The sequence below is a fragment of the Stenella coeruleoalba genome, assembly GCF_951394435.1.
Source record: "Stenella coeruleoalba genome assembly, chromosome: 15".
Classification (NCBI taxonomy): Eukaryota; Metazoa; Chordata; class Mammalia; order Artiodactyla; family Delphinidae; genus Stenella; species Stenella coeruleoalba.
The window spans coordinates 10,051,337-10,071,950 of record NC_137161.1 but is presented as its reverse complement, the minus strand read 5'-3'; the positions used below and the strand labels follow the sequence as shown (position 1 = coordinate 10,071,950).

The window sequence follows — 20,614 nt, the reverse complement described above, 5'->3', positions numbered from 1 at the left end:
ACAACCCAATGTTACCTCAATTAAAAAATATCAAAACTAAGAAATGCAAAAAAAGAAAAAGGAAAGGAAAGAAAGATCAAGCTGCAGAATATACTGGGAGGAATCAAGGTAGAAACAAGGATTTGTGTTAGGACAGAGGCTGCAATCTTTGAGCTAGTGTGAGCTATGGTGCAAAGTTATCATGAGGCAAAATAAAATCAAAGTAAAAATAAAAGGAGAGTACTTGGTCGGAAAGGCAAGGCTGCTGTGATGCGACCATTTTGCCACGTTTAGGTTCAGGGTTACCATGATGTGGCTATCCTGTACGTCTAAAACTTGACTTCAGAGCAAGAAAATGAAGCCTCTCTCAAATAAAATTTTTGTTGTTGTTTTTTTGTTGTTGTTGTTGTTGTTTTGCGGTACGCGAGCCTCTCACTGTGTGGCCTCTCCCGTTACGGAGCACAGGCTCCGGACGCGCAGGCTCAGCGGCCATGGCTCACGGGCCCAGCCACTCCGCGACATGTGGGATCTTCCCAGACCGGGGCACGAACCCGTGTCCCCTGCATCGGCAGGCGGACTCTCAGCCACTGCGCCACCAGGGAAGCCCCAAATAAATATATTTTTTAATACATTTCTTGTGATACTGCTATGCTCCCATGAGGAAGGCTAAAGCGAAAAATGACAAATACCAAGTGTGGACGAGGATGTGGAGCATCTGGCACTTTCCCGGGTGGAGAAGCACAAATTCGTACAATTTGTAAAACTATCAATTTCTACTAAAGCTAAACACAAATATCCCCAAGGGCCCAACAAAGCCACATAATACATGTCCTCAAGATAAGCTCAGGAAGGTCCACAGCAGCACCATTCATGAGACCTCAAGCTGGAAACGTCCCACTTGTCCATCAGGAAGAGATGGGATAGAGGGGTCACAGAATACAGCTGGCCCTGGAACAACATGGGTCTGAACTGCACCAGTCCACTTACTTATATGTGGATTTTTCTCGATAAATAACGTACCTGTATTTTCATTTTACACATCTTTAAATTAACTAAGTTTGGGGAAAAGTTTGTGTTTGATTAGAGATCACAACATGTAAAATCAAAAGAACTAGCGTTTGAGTCCTTATTCTATTCAAACTGTTTGAGTTTCTGCTCTCGGGTGAGTCATTGATCAATTCCTTTGTTTTTGAGGCAAAGACAGCAAGCAGTACCAGTACTTGGATTTTTGACTGGTTGGGGGTCGACACCCCTGACCCCCTCCCCCTCATCGTTCAAGGATCAATGACTTATTCATACTCTGACTTCATACGGCGGATAGGAGTGAACAAACTACAATAAACATGCAACACGGTCAACCCTTATGAATCAAACATGGAGCAAGAATTAACAGGCATGAGTGAGTACCTGCTACATGACTGCATTTACTGAAAGGTCAAAAACAGGCCCAGCCAATCTCTGTTAGAAGTCAGGATATAGATCAAGGCAGGGGAGGAAGGAGGCAAGAGGAGGCTTCTGAGGTCAGAGCCTGTTTATCTGCTGCCAGTTACAGGAGTGTGTTCACTTCATGAAAATTCATCAAGCTGTGTGTTTATGATCTGTGCACTTTCCTGTGTGTGTATATATACACGCATGGATGTGTACATATGCATAGTTTTTTAAGCAGCTTATTTAGGGGAAAAAACCCTGCGAGGTGGGACAAGTGGGGTTGTCTGTTTACTACCTAGTCCTTTGATTTACCCGGACACAATTGCGTCATTCCTTGTATGAGAGCCTCTGACTGCCTTTAATCTGGAGAACAGAAAAAAGAGGGGAGAGGATGGGGGCGGGGGAGGTTCTCCAGTTTTAAATTTTCTTTGCACTTTCATGGGGACTGACTGTATAAAAGCTAAAAAGTATTCAGATTCAAATCACTTCCTTTTACAGGGTGAGTACACACATTTTAGAAATAGATGTTCTGCACTCCCCCACCCCCGCCATTAGCATGAATGTCTCTCCTACAGAGAGAGTGAATTAAAAAAAATAAGGATCAATATGGAAACTAACTCTGAAAACAGATATTATGCTTCTGATGGATTTACAGTGATTGGGATAATTTGAAGTTTCCAGAATTTTCCTCTGTCACATCACTTCTGCTCTCTGCTTCTACCAGGAACAATGGGGTACACACATATTTACCTCCAAACCACTGAAGGCTCACAAACCCACAATTCCTCTTCCCTCAACAAAAATCACTTCCTCTAAATGGCCATTACAAGAAAACTCAAATAGGAAAGGGCACAGAGACAGGTTGAGATATACAATTTGCTGCAGAAATTCAAATTAAAATGAGCCTTTCAAAAAAACTGAAATGAGCTTTTAATTCTAAACCAAAACCGTTCTTCAGTTTGTCACCTGTAAAGTAGGGCTGTCAGGAGGATGAAATGGGATGGTCCACGTAAAACTCTTAGAAGAGCACTGGACACCTAATCAGCACACAATAGGAGGCAGCAACTATTATAATTCTCATCAAATTAATCTAGCACAATCCAAGTGACAAGAACTAACAAACCAACCATCCAAAGCACAACCTGAAATGTGACCCCTGTAAACTCTTTAAGCAAAAGGAAACATCTGGGGACAGCACCTCCACCTTACGGAGCATGTGGCACGTGTTTTAGGTTGCAGGGGGGTGGGGGGTGGCATTCAGCTCTAGTGGACATGACTTTGCAACATGGAGAACTCTTTGCTTATGGAGAATTCTTGAGACCGGACTGTCTAAAGAAAAGCACTAAAGAACTCATCATCGGTCTAAAATAAAGGTTTACTAAAAACACCGAGAGATTCCTCACCTACCAAAATAACCACACGATGCTTCCCATATTAGCCTGCTCAGGCTGCCATAAGAAAATATCACAGGCCGGGGGGCTTAGACACTGGAAATTTATCTTCTTATAGCTTGGGAGTCTGGAAGCTCCAAGATCAAGGTGTCAGCAGATTTGTTACCTTCTGAGGCCTCTCCCCTTGGCTTGCAGACGGCCACCTTCTCCCTGTGTCCTCATGGGCTTTCCTCTCATGCCTGGTATCTCTCTTCGTGTCCTAATCTCCTCTTCTTAGAACACCACTCAGATTAGTTAAGGGCTCACCGTAATGGCCTCGTTTTAATTTAATCACCTCTTTAAAGGCCCTGTCTCCAACTACAGTCACTTGCTAAGGTGCTGGGTTAAGACCTCAACGTGTAAATTTGGAGAGGGACACACGTCAGCCCATGACACTTCCCAAATGCTTTCTTCCAACAGCTCAAGACTTCCTTAGCTGCTAAATGAGCAGCTGAACTCAGAGTTAAGAACATAATCTAAACATAAATCTCTTGCCCAGCAGGTTCTTCTTTTTTCATTCTTTCTTTTTTTTTTTTTAAAGACAGGATGAGTCACCTTAAGGACAGTAAGGGGCATGGCTTTTCATAGAGTGTACACATTCCACTCATCCAGGGGGTCCTAACAGCTGCAATTCTGCCCACTCCTACTCCTCCCACCCCCCGGGGGACATGGCAATGTCTGGAGACAGTTTGGGTTGTCACAACTGGGGGGAGGGTGCCCCTGGCATCTAGTGGGTAGAGGCCAGCGATGCTGCCCAACATCCTACAGTGCACAGGACAGGCTCCCAAGGCAGAGAACTGTCAAACCGAAAATATCAATAGTGCTGAGGCTGAGGATCCCTGAGGTCTACACTGGCCAAACCCTACTTCATCTTGTGTCACGGCAGATGGCCCAGCAAAGAGGGGGAGAGCCTACCAGGCCCCGTTCCCTCCACAGGCGTCTTCTTCCTCAGGAAGGGCAGCCAGCAGGCTCTTCCCTGGCACTGGGCAAATGCCACAGAGATCTAACTGGAAGAAGGCAATAGTCTCCAGCCCACCCAGCTTTCCAATTCACACAAGAAGCCTTTCTTTCCATGGGGCCCCTTCCAACTGTCCTCTCCCACAAACCTCCCACAAACTTTAGACAATGATTAAAGCAACGTTAAGGTCCCAGATGAACTGGGTAAACTAACCATCGTTTAAAAACCATGGTTTTTGGGCTTCCCTGGTGGCGCAGTGGTTGAGAGTCCGTCTGCCGATGCAGGGGACACGGGTTCGTGCCCCAGTCCGGGAAGATCCCACATGCCACGGAGCGGCTGGGCCCGTGAGCCATGGCCGCTGAGCCTGCGCGTCCGGAGCCTGTGCTCCGCAATGGGAGAGGCCGCAACAGTGAGGGGCCCGCGTACCGCAAAAAAAATTTTTTAATAAATCATGTTTTTCATGGACAACTTGGAAAAATAAAAAGAATTTTTAGGTCTACAAATAACAAATGCTGAGAAGGTGTGGAGAAAAAGGAACCCTCCTACACTGTTGGTGGGAATGTAAGTTGGTGCAGCCACTATGGAAAATAGTATGGAGGTTCCTCAAAACACTAAAAATAGAACTACCATATGATCTAGCAATCCCACTCCCGGGCCATATATCCGGACAAAACCATAATTCGAAAAGATGCATGCACCCCAATGTTCACTGCAGCACTATTTACAATAGCCAAGACACGGAAGCAGTCTAAGTGCCCATCGACAGATGAGTGGATAAAGAAGATGTGGCACATGTACACAATGTTATTACTCAGCCATAAAAAAGAATGAAATAATGCCATTTGCAGCAACATGAATGGACCTAGAGATTATCATACTAAGTGAATAACTTAGACAGAGAAAGACAAATACCATATGACATTGTTTATATGTGTAATCTAAAACATGACCTAAATGAACTCATCCATGAAACAGAAACAGACTCACAGACACAGAAGACAGACTTGCGGTTGCTCAGGGGTTGGTGGGATGGGCAAGGGATGGAATGGGAGTTTGGGATTAGCAGCTGCAAACTATTATATACAGAATGGATAAACAACAAGGTCCTACTGTAGAGCACAGGGAACTATATTCGATATTCTGTAATAAATCATCATGGAAAAGAATATATATATGCATAACTGACTCACTTTGCTATACAGCAGAAACTAACACAACATTGCAAATCAACTATACTTCAATAAAATAATTTTTTTTAAAAAAAGAATTTTTAATCTATTAGCACAACCAGCTTATCCCTTTTCTTTCCCCTTTGTAACAATAACATTATATTTTTAGACCAACAGCACCATGTTATGAGCACAGGCCACCACTTCCTAAATGTCAGGCATGACGTGGGCACTTCTACAAACCTACCGAGCTATTACTGACTTCATACTTTTAAATCAACTCTGTGTTTTTTACTGAAATGTATTCTAAAAGAAATCTTCCTGTCACTACTACAAAGAGAAAACAAGTATCACTTGGCACAAACGGAAGGAACTATAAACATATTTGCTAACCTTTCAATGTTTGGCCACGAGCCACCTAGTGATCTCTGGCGAAGCTTCCCACAGGCCAAGCTCTGAATACCTCAATCAATCTTTCAAAGTCACATAAATAAAAGACGCTAGCTTTAAAAACAATCAGCACCATTCTATCTCTTTAGGTAAAAGTCATCAAAAAATATGTTACAACGAGTCTTTTTCTTTCTAAATTAAACCAAAGTCCACTCACTTTTAGGAGGGAAGCTCCAGGCACTTCACGTCCATTCCCAAAGGTGGCCATCAAGTCTGGCCAGTCCTAGTTAATGATTTTCATCACGTGCATCTGGGTAGAGATATTAGAAGAAACTTCTGTTTTGAGAAGTGACAGCCCAAAGTCCAAAGACGGATCATTCGACACCCCGCCTCCTCCTTTCTACTTGTTGCATGGGTGGCCGAGGTCAAGGTCAAATGGCCGCCCTGCTTCCTTAGGGACTGGCACCCAGGTGGCTCACTGGCCTTCCTCAGGGAAGCCCGGGCAAGAGTGGCGCCTGTATCCACGCTCTACCCTTCAGCATCTCCACCTGGGTTTGTAATTTCACATCTGGTGTCACTGCCTGTGCCTGGCATGGGCAGGGAGCACCTGGTCCGGGTTTGGTCAGTACAGGGGAGGGCCCACGGCAGGGATTCTGTAACAGGAAGTGGATGGCCCAAGTGCAGCTGGGCTGGCAGAGGACACACAGAGCACTTCCTGATGGGCCGCTACCAACGCCTGCTCTGTTCTCGTCCAAGGGAGCAGAGAGCTGTTAATGCAACTCTCCACTCCATCACAGAGAGGGGAAGGGCTGGGGTCTATGCATTTCATTCACCAGCACAATCTCCCTACACGCTCCCCCCAAAACACCCCACCCCCCAATATTAATACCTAATATTAGGTATTAGGACTGCAAACTAATACCACGTCCACTGTGCCAACAGAAAGACACTGAAAACACACGCACCCCTACATACAGCCCATCCTTCTGATTTGTGATATTTGTTTTTGCCAATTCACCTACTGCCTAAAATTCGTAACCTCAAAAATCCATGCTCACAGCACTCTCGTGGTCATTCACAGACATGCTCAGAGTGGAAAAAACCATCCGAGTCACCCACACACATTCCCAGCTGAGGCTGAACGGGGCGAGGATCTGCCTTCTCGTCTCCGCTCTCATACTGTACAAAAGTGTCCTCTTCATGGCCTGTTTAGTGCCATGTGTCCTGCATTTCTGTGCTTTTTGTTACCTGTTATCACTGTTTAAAATGGTCCCAGCACTGTCAGCGTTCCTAAGAGCAAGAAGCCTGTGATGTGCCTCATGGAGAAAAACACATGTGTTACATATAAGCTTCCTTCGAGGCATGAGCTGCAGTGCTGTTGGTCACGAGCTCAATGTTAATGAACCAACAATATATTTAAATACCACGTCTTTCAACAGAAATATACCGAACACAGGGTTCTCTACTGATCAGTCGACTGCAATGTTGTAACCCAAGGCTCGCAGGAACCTAACCCTGTATTTCCCCCAGGAGCTGTGGTTCACTGTTCGCTAATTCAGTGCTGGCAGGGACTTCACAGAACAAAACTACTGCAAGTAATAAGAATCAACTGTACTGTATACCTAATACTACCCTCCATGATGTCAACAGAGACAGGCATTTTAACATCACAAATCAGAAGTGACAGCTTCAATCAAAAGTTCAGAACTTCCCACTGAATAAACACATTTGTATAAAGAACTCCCTACGCGGGCACTGTTCGTCCACATCAACAGTGAATTCACATCACTGCTGCACCCTCGTCCTGGCGTGGCGTGAGCACCTCTGCAAAGGAGCACGTGGCCTGCAGCAGCCCTGCCACTACAGATTTAGTCATGTGAGGTCTGAGAGAGCTTCTGGCAGAGTCGAGTCCTCTGTGGCCATTTTCTGGCCAGAGTTCTTACTCAACCAGACTCTCTACAAAGTTCTAGAAAGACGAGGAGATCGTGTTACCCAGTGCAAGAGTCCGCATGAGGCTTGGTCCCTCTTCCAGGCTGTGCAAAGAACAATTTCTGGCGTTCTCTGAGGGCTCATATCTGCTCTGCATACATGATGCCCGACCACATGGGCTCTTACTATGTCGCCACTTTACGGAAGAGGAAACTGAGGCACAGGAGGGAAAAGACAGTGGTCTGGGACTTCCACGGTGGCACGGTAGTTAAGAATCCACCTGCCGGACTTCCCTGGTGGCGCAGTGGTTGCGAGTCCGCCTGCCGATGCAGGGGATACGGGTTTGTGCTCCGGTCCAGGAAGATCCCACATGCCGCGGAGCAACTAAGCCCGTGCGCCACAACTGCTGAGCCTGCGCTCTAGAGCCCGCGAGCCACAACTACTAAGTCCACGTGCCACAACTACTGAAGCCTGTGCTCTAGAGCCTGTGCTCCGCGACAAGAGAAGCCACGGCAATGAGAAGCCCGCGCACCACAACGAAGAGTAGCCCCCGCTCGTCGCAACTAGAGGAGGCCCGTGCTCAGCAACAGAGACCCAACGCAGCCAAAAAAAAACCTCACAGTAGAAAAGAGAAATAAAAGCATATGTCTATACAAAGACTTGAATGTTCTTAGCAGTGTTATTTACAATAGTCAAATACTGGAAATAATCCAAATGTCCATCTTGGTGAACAGATAAACAAAATATGGTATATCTACACAATGGAATTCTATTAAGCAATAAAAAGGAACTTTAAAGCCATTGTGCTAACAAAAAAGAAGCAGACTCACAGACATGGAGAACAAAACCAGTTGTTACCAGTGGGGGGTGGGGGGTGCTAAATAGGGGCTGGGGAGCAAAAGGTACAAACTACTGGGTGTGAGATGAGCTCAAGGATGTACTGTACAACACAGGGAATATAACCAATATTTTGTAATAACTGTAAATAGAAAGTAACCTTTAAAAATTGTATTAAAAAATTTAAAATTAAAAAAAAAAGCTGTGAAAAAAGGCAGATACAAAGACAACATATTTTATGATTCCATTTATACGAAATTTCCAGAAAGGGCAAACCTATGAAAACAGAAAGCAGACCAGTGACAGCCTGGGATGAACTGCGAACAGGCACGAGGGAACTTTTGGGACTGATGGAAATGTTCAAAAACTGGATCGTGGGGATGGCTGCACAAACTCTATAAATCTACTGTAAAAAAATCAGCGAGCTGTACATTAACAGTGGATGTATTTTATGTGATGTAAATTATACTTGAATAAAGTTATTTATAAAAAAAAAAAGCTGAAATAGACTCTGTACCTAGTCAGCTCTTTCTTAACCCAGTTCATCCAAAACTTCCCAATGCCCCAAGTCCAAATACATCAAAAATCAAAGCATCCTTGTCCAATTTGGCCACAAAACCCCAAATTATCACTAAGAGAAGGCAAAGTCTCAGTTCTGCCAGAGCTGCTTTTGACAATATCTATCACACCAGGGCGTCTACATACCTGGATGGAATGGTTTATGTAGTTAATCATTTCCTGGATTTGATCAGGAAGGAGCAATGAAGTCAGTAATATTTCTTTACTTCCTACCATCAAAGGTCCTTCCTCTCAAAGGAGCGTTCTGGAGATCCCCCAAAGCAAACCTTACACAAAGACCTAATTATCACTATCTGTCCTAGTAAAGACCCCGGAGGTACTAAGCACTTAGTGTTCCAAACTTAACACGGATTAAGTCTCAAAACAATCCTAGGAGGTATACATAATTACTGTTACTCCCACTTTACAGATGAAAAAATGAGCCCCAGAAAGGTAAAGTAATCTCCCCAAGTCACACAGCTAGTGAGTGGCAAAACCCAGGCTTGCACCCAGCTCTCCAATCCTACGCCCACGCTCTTAACAAATCTCTTGTGTTTCACCAAGAGGAGAACTTCATTTAGCCAGAAGGAAAGCACATGATGTCAGAAAAATGGTTTCCAGCAACGTGAGGCAAATGCCTTGTGTCCAAACAAAACCACTGTAATAGTTTTCTCAACATCAGGATGTGGTAACTTTCTCAACAGAGAAAAGAGCTCTGGGCTACGGGATTCCTCCAGCAAATAAACTGCATGTCTTGGTGACATATGCTGAGTGACCCCAGCATTAATTATACTCTGTCTCCTGGGACCTGTGGCACCTATGTTTTTGGTTTTTTAACCACAAAATCCCCCAACCATCCTACAGCTTTGAGCCATTAGGTAAAAAGAGTTGATCCACCTCCTCACACTGAGTATCCCTATGACCTCCAACACATTATTTAGCGTCACTGAATCTTAGTTTCCCTGTCTATAAAATGAAGAAACTAACTCCAAAAATTCACACAGTTGTTATGAGGATTTAAACACAGCCATTTATCTCAAGTGCCCAGCAAAGAGTCTGACCCATCACAAATATATTTCTTATTCCTTTACCTCCCCCTGCCCCCCCCCACCTTAAACTGCAGGAAGCCTTTCCATCTCTCTGTGCTTCCAAAAGTGCTTCCCAACACCAAGATCCGCAACTTGACAAGGCTACTCCTAAAAATGCAGATTAAATACTAGAACATATACGCAAATACCTGGAATTCCAGATACATGAGTTGAATTTGAATCCATGTCACTGTTTAGGAAATCAATTAGTTCCAAAGTGGCAAATTCTAAAGAAGGAGTGATCTTCCATGCCAATAGCAAACAGAAATCTTTTTTTTTTTCCAACTGTCGGCACCACTCCCTCTGGGCCCCTGTATCAACGGTGCATATTTCTATCATGGTAATCATCACTTTTAAATAATTATTTGCATTTTTCTCTCATGCACTGAATCAGCGGTTCTCAACTATGCCAGCGCATTAAAATCATCAGGGCAGCTTATAGCCAGGTCCCACCCCAGACTCTTATTTCAAAGGTCTAAAATGGGGCAGGGATGGTAATTGTTTAAGCTGCCCAGGTGATTCCAATGCAGGGTCAGGAGGCATGCACCTGTGGTCAGGGCTTGTTTAATTCGTATATGCACCCCAGACACCTGACACAGACACAGACACACACAGACACACAGACACACAGACACACAGACACACACACACACACACACACGGCATTTTATAATTGTTTTTGGCACAAATTAATAACTAGAGGCTCTTCGAGTCCACTGATCATATTAATTCATTAAAACACTGAGGAAAAAAACATTTACTGAGGGTGTATATTACATCAGGCACTATGCCAGGCTCACGGCTCAAGTTAATTGTTATCGTTCTTTAGCCTTGAGCAGTCAGGATTACAACGCGCGCGAACAGTGAAAGGGTGGAGGGCTGTCGGTCTCTGGGGTCAGAGAGCCCGAGCGCAATCTGCATTTTGCAGCATCTTCCCAGCAGTCCTCGACCTCGCTGGGCTCGGTTCCTCCTCTGTATTCTGTCAAAGGGGACCCCTCACCGGGAGATTTAAGGAAGACTTTAAGAAGACAGGGACAAAGACCTCACAAAATGGCAGCTGGCAGCATTCTTCATTTTTCTTAATTCGACGGACACCTGGTGAAGCCAGCCTACTTGTTCACCCTCCTCACCCCCTCCATCAAGTAACTGACGCCGCAAAGAGCGGCCGCCACAGGGAAAAGGCCCAGAGAGAACAGGACGCCAAAAGGAAGGGTGGGTCCGAGAGGCCCGGCCCCGCCCAGCTGCGGTTCTCAGCCTTCACCCGACAACAGCCTCACCTGGGCGGCCTCGGAAAATGCACATTTCCAGGTCCCACCCCCAAGAACTGATCGGCGGGTCTGGGCGGGGCCGGGGAATCTGCATTTTAACCAGCTCCCCTCAACCTTTCCCCCAGCTAACTCTGTCGCAGGCGATGCCACAGACCCTTAACACCTCAACAGGTCATTGCCATCCTCCGAATAAGAAGACGGCAGGGCGCAAAACATCCTCCCGTCCTCTCTCTCCAAGTGAGGGAAACCCTCACCAGGCTGCCCAGGGGCCTGCCAATGCGGGAAGGCACAGCAGGTGGCAACCCCTACGCCTGCCAGGGGGCTCCTTCTCTCAAACTGGGGAACCGTGGGGGGGGTCTCCTGTTGACCAGTAGGAACCCTTCTCGCCCTCCTGCGGTTACTAGTTCGGGTCCAGCCGGGGCCGGGAGGGGAAGGCGGCCATCTGGGGGCTGAGACCCGGAGGCACTGATGGGGACCCCCCCCCCGGCGGGTCTGCGGAGGAAGCCATGCCTCCCCCGACAAATAAACTGAGCATATCCGGGCTTCCGAGGACTCCACGCGCAGAGCAAGGTTTGATACTGACCGAATCGTAATTACAACGACAAGGAGTAATCAGGAAACAAAATGGTTAAGAGGCAAGGCTGATCCCAATTCCACGCGCGTGTAAACAGCGCTGGGCAGGCCCGGCTTCTCGGGGTTTCGAAAGGAAGGTGGGCATCGGTGAGAGGCAGCCGGGCGCTTGGGCCCAAAAGGGACGCGATCGCGCCGGGAGCCCGGGCGGGAACTGGAGCTGAGCCGAATTCCCTCCCAGCCCGCCCGCCCGCCCGCCGGCCTCCCAGGCCCGGCCACCGGCTCATGGCGCCGGCCAACCTGTCAGGCCCGGCCCGCCCTGCCCGAGCGCCAGGCTCCGGCCGCGAGCGGACAAAGGAGGGCGGCCAGCCCCGGGTCCCGCTCACCCGCCGCGGGGCCTGCTGTCCATCCGCTTCTTCTGGCGCACCGGCTGCAGTGGGATGTTGTCCGTCATGTCGCCCGCGCCGCCCGCCTTGGCCGCCGTGCCCCCCGCGCCGCCTGGGCCGCCGCCCGGTCCGGCCTCCGCGCCACCGCCCGCCGGCGCCGCGCCGCCCCGGGGGAGGAGGCGGCGGCAGCGGGCGGGCCGGGCCCGCAGCGAGGGGGCGAGCTCGCGAGCGCCGGGCCACGCGCGGAGCCGCCCGCGCGGCCCGACCGACGGACACGGGCGCACCATGGGCCCGAGCTACGCGCCGCGCCCGTTCACCCCGCGCCGCGCCTGCCACGGGGGGCGGCCGGCTGTGTCCGCGCCGCCGCCGCCGCCGCAGTGTCCCCGCCCCCGGCCCGCGCCGCGCGCCCCCCACGCGCGCCCACCCGGCCACGCGCCCCCCGCCCACGCCCCGCCGTGCGCGCGCGCGCCCGATCCCCGCCCCCAGCCGACACCACTTTCACGCGCACACACTGCCACGCTCCCTCGGCCTCCATCCTCTCACGTGCTCACCCTTGCACGTTCACACGCGACCCTCGCACACACACACGCACACTCATTCTCACCTGCTTACTCCGCACCAGCATCCGACCTTCACAATCACACACGTACACCTGCACGCACACACCCTGCTACACTCACGCCCATGAGTCACCTTTGTCCGCCCTGGATCTCAGGCCTCACACACGTGTGCCCCCAGGAATCACAGTCACACCGGGACCCCACGCTCTACCTCACTCCGCTTTCCGGACTCCCTTACCCACCATCCTTCACCATCCCCTACCCTCACTCTCCCACCTGGACCCCTGAGATTCACAATCACAGCATGCACTTACGCACCTGCACACCCTCGTTCTCACACACACTCCTTCACCTACCTCTGGGGCTGACACACGTACCCTCTCAGTCACCCAGACCAACACGTGCACCTACATCCGCTCCTACACAGTGTCCTGGATCCACTAACTCTCCAAGGACTCGATAAAATTTTAAGAACAGAAAGATGATGAATAGTGGTGAAGGCAGGAGGGAAGGAAGTTAAAAATCCATATGTAATGAAAGAGCCTCAAAATGTAACGCCGTGTAAACTAACCTACGGCAACTAAAGGAAATTTTGAAGTAGCCACATCTAGTACATTTCATGCGGGATGCGGGTGCCTTTTGTTTGCGATGAACAAGGGCAAAGCCACCAAGTGTCTGTGTCTGGGGCCTTGGGTGAAGTGGATCCCAAACCAAGAAGTGTGACTTATCTCATGTTCCGATGAAGTTCCTCAAGAAAAGCATGTCATTAGACGTTGCTGCATGGCACCTTTGAAGGGAAAACAGCATTCTTTGGCTAACAGACCCGGTCTGCTTTGCGTCCTGTACCTAGGACAGTGCTAAGTGCACAGCGTGATACACACACAGTCAACTCTCAGTAAAGGCTCATTGAGTGGAGGAAATGTAAACATCCTGACCCACCAATTATGGCATCAGAGGAGGCCCCACCCTCTCCCACCTGCTCCCCTAAGGTCCCCTCTCAAACCCCACCCACCTCAGACCCCTTTCTCTACTCTACTACCATAGAAGGTAACAGACAAGACCGAAGAGATCGTGGCCCTTTAATCCAAGTTCCCCCACACAGCTGGTGTTGAGTAAATGTGAGCTCTTGCTTTTTGGGGGGTTTTGTTTTGTTTTGTTTTTGCGGTACGCGGGCCTCTCACTGTTGTGGCCTCTCCCGTTGCGGAGCACGGGCTCCGGACGCGCAGGCTCAGCGGCCATGGCTCACGGGCCCAGCCGCTCCGCGGCATGTGGGATCTTCCCAGACGGAGGCATGAACCCGTGTCCCCTGCATTGGCAGGCGGACTCTCAACCACTGCGCCACCAGGGAAGCCCTGAGCTCTTCTCTTGTCTTGTTTTGTTTTGTTTTGTTTTCTGAGCTCTTGTTTTAATCGAGCACCTAAAACACACGTGGAATCCCACATTTAATCCTCCCAGCCCTGCCAGCTGAGTCTAAATGGTCACACCCATCTCACAGGTGAGGAAACAGAAACTCAGAGTGGCCTGCACAAAGCAACGTGATTAGGAAAGAACTCAGCTGGGCTCCCAGGCCCGGTCTTTCCTGATCCAGAAGGCAGGAAAAATGCCCTCCAGTGACCAACGGATTCAGTTATCATGAGATTTCCAGGTACCTATTAATCCTGATTCCAAATATCTTCCAGCTCCCTCTGCTCCTTGTGGAGCCCACCCATGGCCACCCTTGTCAGGCTGTGCCCTCATTGTCTAGAATATGCAGTAATAATAGTGGCTCCCTCATCTGAGATCTGTATCACTTCCACCATCTCCCAACTGTAGAACCAGAGGCAACTTACAAACTGCTGAGGCTCAGTTTCCTCATCTGTAAAACGGGGATAGTACCAGCCTCAGAGGATTGTTGGAAGGGTTAAATGGGCCAATCATGTACATAAAGCAATTCGAAGAGTGCATACGCAGAGGGAGAATGTGGGCAGTTCAGGATTGTTGGAAGAATTCAGGGCAATAATAGGAACACGTAAAGCACTTAGTGCAGCGCATGCCACAAGGTCAATTCTCATCAAGGTTAGCTACTACAATTTCTCGTCCTCCTCCTACAATGAATATTATTTTTTTTCCTAACTAAAGAAAGAACACCACAGTGTTATCAAATGGTGGTCTCTGGACAAAAAGATTCTAGATAGATATTTGAAATATAATTCAGTCACTAGATTATTTTTTGTAGTAGTTAGTACAGAGAGCTCCATATCCCATCCCATACCCACCTTACCTCATATCCACCCCCACCCCAAACCCAGCAGTCTCCCGTATTAACATTTTGCATTACTGTGGTACATCCAAGTGGATCTTAAAATTTTATGTTTTGTCTATACTTTCTGCTTTTTCTCTCGTGAACAGGTATCACTTTTACAATGTCTTTCTTTAAGTAAATACATTTTTAAAAGACCAAAGAGCCCCCTCAGTCTCCAAAGGTAATAACATTTTCATATGAAAAGAGGCGATTTTTATTGCCTTTGCATTTTCCAAATTTCTTTCAGTGCACTTTTATAATCAATACAGAAAACACTTTAAAAGACTCCCTTCCAGCAAGGCAATCCCTCAGGAAAGGAGGCACTTAAAGGCTTTTATCTCTTCTTGAGAGAGATCCAGATGCTTGCGTGAGATAGCAGAGAGCCTGTGGGGAGAGCAGCAGAGCTGGGGCAGTGATGGCATGAGGATGGGAGGAGGGGCACAGCATCCCTCTTCCGGGCCCAGCCCTGCCTTCTTCTCCCTGTGGTCCTAGGAATGGTCACCTCAGGTCCTGCTTTCTGAGGAGCAGCCCCTTTTGTGGCCCTTGACAGCCATCTCCATCCAAGGGCCCCATCCAAGAAGCCACTGACCCCTAGAAAGCTGGAGCAGAAAGATCTTTGACAGGTAAACCAACCTAGTCTAGCCTCTTGTTTCCAGAAATCAGAGAGACTGAGGCCCACAGAGGTCACCCAACCTCACCAACAGATGTTGGGCCCAGACCATAATCGATCTTGAGACTCAGTCCAGCCCACGCTGAACCCTCATTTTCACGGATCACCAAGCTGGCTGCAGCTGGTTACAGAGTGTTGGTGGTAAAAGGACATGAAGTCAGGGGCACTAATGGGTGAAACAGAGTCAGGGAAAACAGGAACAATGACTTAATGAAAATGTTTTGGGTAAACTCAGGCTGGGGAGAGAAGTTCTTTTGGTGCCTAGAATCTTCTCTCTTGAATGAATTCTCTCTGAATGAATGCATTCGTTTAGGTAGTCCCTAAAACAGTTTCTCAGCCTCAGCACTACTGACATCAGGGCTGAATATTTCTTTACTGTGAGAGGCTGTCCTGTGCATTGTAAGATGGTTAGCAGCATCCCTCATCTCTATCCACTACATGCCAGTAGCAGCTCACCCCCTCCTCCCTGGTTGTGACCTCCACTGATGTTTTCAGACACTGCAAATTGTCCCTGGAGGGCAAAACTGTCCCTAGTTGCGACCCACTGGGCTAGAATGTGATGTTACATCATTTCTAAATCTCTAGTAAAACTGTGTCTCTAACACTAATCTTACCTTCCCACTCCCCCTTTTTGGGGAAAGAACTTTGTAAATGCTTTCCACAAGCACCTATATCTAGCTAGGATTTAGTAACATTACTTTGTTTGTAGGGTACTGTTTTTACCTCCAAAAAGACAGAGGAAGTTTAGGGAAAACACCCCTGAACAATTCATTCAAGTCATCTTCACCAAGGACCTACAATATTCCAGGCCCTGGGGATACAGTGAAGAGACACACGATCCCTGCTGCCTAGGGCTGGGGGCTCTGCTGGTTCCTAGAGGTAAGAAAAGACTGGTCATCTTCAGCAAGATGACCAGATGACCCGTCTAGCACACTCTTCTGGGTTACCTGTGTCTTTCCTTGTCTTTGAGCTCTCTTACAACTCTCTAACTTGCAGAAAACCCAATAGTAACACAAATGATTCTTCTCCATAGAAATGCAAATGAACTTTGTCCAATGGAATGCAGTTGATTCTAGCCCTGTGGATACTGACCATTTTTTGCATCTTTATGTAAATTCACTTCAACTTTCCTGATTGCCTGAAATTGGGGAGTTCTTTCAATTCTCCTTTCAACCAGTTGTAAAACTCTTGATACAATCTTAGACACATTCATTTTACATTTGTAGGAGTCCTGATTTTCCCCTTCTAAAATGTTATATTTCAACAGGATAGACAGAAAATAAACAAGCAAACATTTCAGAGAGTGCAAAATGCCATGTGGATAACAGAACACGGCAATGTGAAAGAGATATTGTGCTTTTGTTTATCATTCTTTCTTGATAAAAAGTTGGCAACACTAAGCAATTCCCTTCTATTCCAGGTATACCTACAGCACTTACCACCTGAGAAGGTCATTAGTTTCACTGTTTTTAATTTAAGGACCCACAATTATCCCTTCAGGATAAAATAAACCTTCCTATCCTTTGTTCCATTCCTTGTCTTTAGAACACTGGTATTTCTTTCAACTGACTTCTTTCCTTAAAACAATAGATTGTTTACAAAGGGTGGGAGGGTGGAAAATGACAGGGGAGCTGAAGAGAGGGGAAGAAACACAAGTCATTTGGGATGTTCATTCTTCTCCCGGAAAGGTCACATATTTAGACCTTGAAGTGCGGAGCTTGACGCTTCTTTTAAACACCTTTGCCGGGTCTTACCTTAATACCACGACTGCAAAGTCCACTTCTGAGAGGTAAATTTACTTATCCTCATTTTGGCCTAGCTTAGCTAATTCTCCATTTTTCTTTTATTTAGAAATAGTTGGATTAAAACAAAAATAGTTGGAATTAGTCACAGAAAAGTGATAAGGAAGGACCTGGGGGTTTTTGGTGTTTTGTTTTTTTTAGGCAAAAGTCTTGAATTTCCCTGGATGCCAAGAGCAATAAACCCCTCGACCAAAAGCAGCTGCTTCTTTGAGCGCATTACGAGACTTTAAGAACTTTGAGAGTTCACTCATTTTCTCTGAAGAGAAATGAGCATTCCTTATTTAGGCAGTTAATGATTTTGTTTGGAAACAAGAAAACAAAACTGGGGGAATAGCTAGGACTGAGAATAATTACTCCACAAGAAGTATATGCTTTCTCCACTGGAAAAAGTGCCCCTTTAAATGATTTACATGGTTACAGAATCCATAACATCAGTGGTGCCAAGGAGAGAAGAAAGTAAAGGTATGAATTAGCTGCTGTGGTGTTTAGGTCTCCGTCAAGACAAGGTCGCAGTCACAAGGTTAGCCAGATATAGCTCTGATGGATTCAGCATAGGCTCCCAATACCAAGAAAGGGCCTGGAGAGCCCTTTTGCCATTTTGTAACTTCCAACCACACAAGCATCCAAATGTCCTGGGGTAATTTGTCGAAGGCGGTGGTGGAGAGGGGGTAAAGTGTACAGGTAGGAACCAATGAAATCGTAACTACTGCTGAAATACCATTACTCACGTATCTATATTTGAAGACACGCAGAAAACCCACCTTAGAAACTACCCCACCAGCCTACTCTTTTTTCACATTTTATTAATCAGAGAATGATGATGTATGTCATTTCATGCATGTCCCACGTGTTATGAGCTGCAAAGAACCACATCACCTTGAAGGTAAAGGAGCTGCCCACCGCCTGGGGGCTTCTGACCCACGTGACTTCCTTCCTCAGTCCCAAAAGATTGAACCAGGAGACTCCGCCTGATCCAGAGTTGGGACAAATCATACCCAACCAACTAGGATAGTGTTGATTTTCTGAACTAAACAGGAAATAGCGATGGCTAACTATTTTACACGTACTATGTCTCAGATTAGATGAGCATAAAAATGCATCACCTCACCATTGTCTTATGAATCCAATATCATCCCCATTTTGCAGACAAGATATCCAAGGTTTCATGTTATCTTGTCTTAGGGCAGGCACCCCGCCCAAGTGTTGAGCTGGGACATCTTGCCCAAATGAAGACCCAGTGTTCCCACGATGAACCCTTCTTTTCCCCCGATTTGAAATGTACCTGTTTCATCTAACTCCTCGCTGATTTTGTTTCTGGACTTTCTATGTATCCTGACATAAGTTTCCTGTTTGGGCTCAGGGATCTGCTGAGTTGTAAACAACCGGAGTTACTTTTGAAACTATTGAAGGGCTTCCTGTCAATGTGCAGATTTTCAACACCTTCCGCGATGTTAGGGTTTAGCTGAACTGTCACCTGACTCAGGGGCTCTTGGCAAGTTCTGCCGCCATAAAGGTGCAACTTTTCCACCTGGAGGTGGGCCTCTCCCAAGCTTTCTCCAGGCCCTCTGCAAATGCACGTTCCTCATGCAACGCAACAAATCCTTTCCCAGAACACTTGTCTTTAAGCAGGTTCTGGGCGTGCCAACTGAAAGCAGAGGGCCAGCAGGAAAGGTGGAAGTTCTTTTTTTTCAGCTTTACTGAGATATAACTGACAACGGGAAGTTTATTCTTAAAGTCAAAAGCCTTTTGGGACTCCCTCAAATCGTCCATCAAGTATCAAAAACTGTTGTGAATACACAGAACCCACAGAGGAAGACACAACGCAGGCAGGTCTCAAGTTAAAAGAATACGTTCTATGGCGGCTGTACTGCTCACAACCTATTCTTCTGGCTTCAAAGATTAAGGCCGAGGGCTTCCCTGGTGGCGCAGTGGTTGAGAGTCCGCCTGCCGATGCAGGGGACACGGGTTTGTGCCCCAGTCCGGGAAAATCCCACATGCCGCAGAGAGGCTGGGCCCGTGAGCCATGGCCGCTGAGCCTGCTCGTCCGGAGCCTGTGCTCCGCAACGGGAGAGGCCACAGCAGTGAGAGGCCCGCGTACCGCAAAAAAAAAAAAAAAAAAAGATTAAGGCCGAGAAAACAGCCACACACACACATGCTTACGAAAACAACTGCAAACACACGTGGAAACATTCATAATCTTTGTCCTAGCAATCCCTCAAGGAGGAATTCACCCTGGAGTCAAGTTCAAGAAAAGTTAGACCACAAAGATGATCAAAACCAAAGTCTGGAGGAAACATAATTACTGTCCAGCAATAGCTGATTAAACATTTTTGTATTATTGCAGATATTTAAAAAGGATTAGCCAGAAATGTGCTTTACCTTGGAGAGATGTCTCTAATATGTGAGAGGAGAAAGCATATTTTCCACTTAAGTAAAACAATTCTCATACATTCGAATCTAGAAAGACATAAAACTTAGCTGTAGGGTAGCATCAATTGTGAGAAAGGATGAAAATTCTAAATACTTGGGACCAGGCCATATTAGTTTAGATCAGCAGTCCCCAACCTTTTTGGCACCAGGGACTGGTTTGGTGGAAGACAATTTTTCCACATACATGGGTGGGGGAAGGTTCAGGCGGTAATGCGAGGGGTGGGGGAAGGTTGGGGGAAGGTTCAGGCGGTAATGCGAGGGGTGGGGGAAGGTTGGGGGAAGGTTCAGGCGGTAATGCGAGCGATGGGCAGCGGCCGATGAAGCTTTGCTTGCTCACCTGTCACTCACCTCCTGCCGTGTGGCCCGGTTCCTAACAGGCCATGGATTGGTACCAGTCCACTGCCCAGGGATGGGGACCCCTGGTTTAGATTCCTCCATTTCAATTATCTAAACGATTGGGTTTATCTCGCTCTCAGTCAACAGAGTGGCTGCTTTACCCTAAATTTAGATGAGTTGAGGTCAAAGAACATCAAACCCCGGGGAGGAGGGCATCCACCTGCAAAGGAAGTTGACACGCAGAGCTCACATCAGGTCAAAGGCAATACGGACACAACTCCTAGACCTTTCCTGGATGTCAAGACTCCTTTCCAGGATGCTGCGGTACCCACATCCATTACATAATGAGCCTGATGCCGTGTCTTGCAAAGACACAACACAGCACAAGAGGCTACTATGCCAGGAGGACATTACCATGGTCCTGCCCTTGTGTCTCTCCTCAAAGAGCGCTTCTCCCACCACCCTAAGATTCTTCCCTTGGAATTAAATCCCACCTCCTATGTGATTCTCAGCCCATCCCCTTCTAAGCAGCCAGCCTGTAAGTA

At 47.4% G+C, this 20,614-nt stretch overlaps 1 protein-coding gene across 3 annotated transcripts in view; it reads right to left on the bottom strand.

Moving 5' to 3' along the window:
• Window positions 1–12,356, bottom strand: part of ATP9A (ATPase phospholipid transporting 9A (putative)) — a 136,809-nt gene extending 124,453 nt beyond the window's left edge. For 2 of the 3 annotated variants that reach the window (XR_013831626.1, XM_079945246.1), the window contains exon 1: window positions 11,991–12,356. Coding sequence is in view for 1 of the 3 variants with exons in the window: in XM_079945246.1 (XP_079801372.1) it covers window positions 11,991–12,277 (287 nt within the window). In the remaining 2 variants the exon portion in view is untranslated. Of the gene's footprint in view, window positions 1–5,571; window positions 5,665–11,990 lie in introns of all 3 variants that reach the window. The other variant, XM_079945247.1, reaches the window with a different exon arrangement.
• Window positions 12,357–20,614: the final 8,258 nt, after the last annotated feature.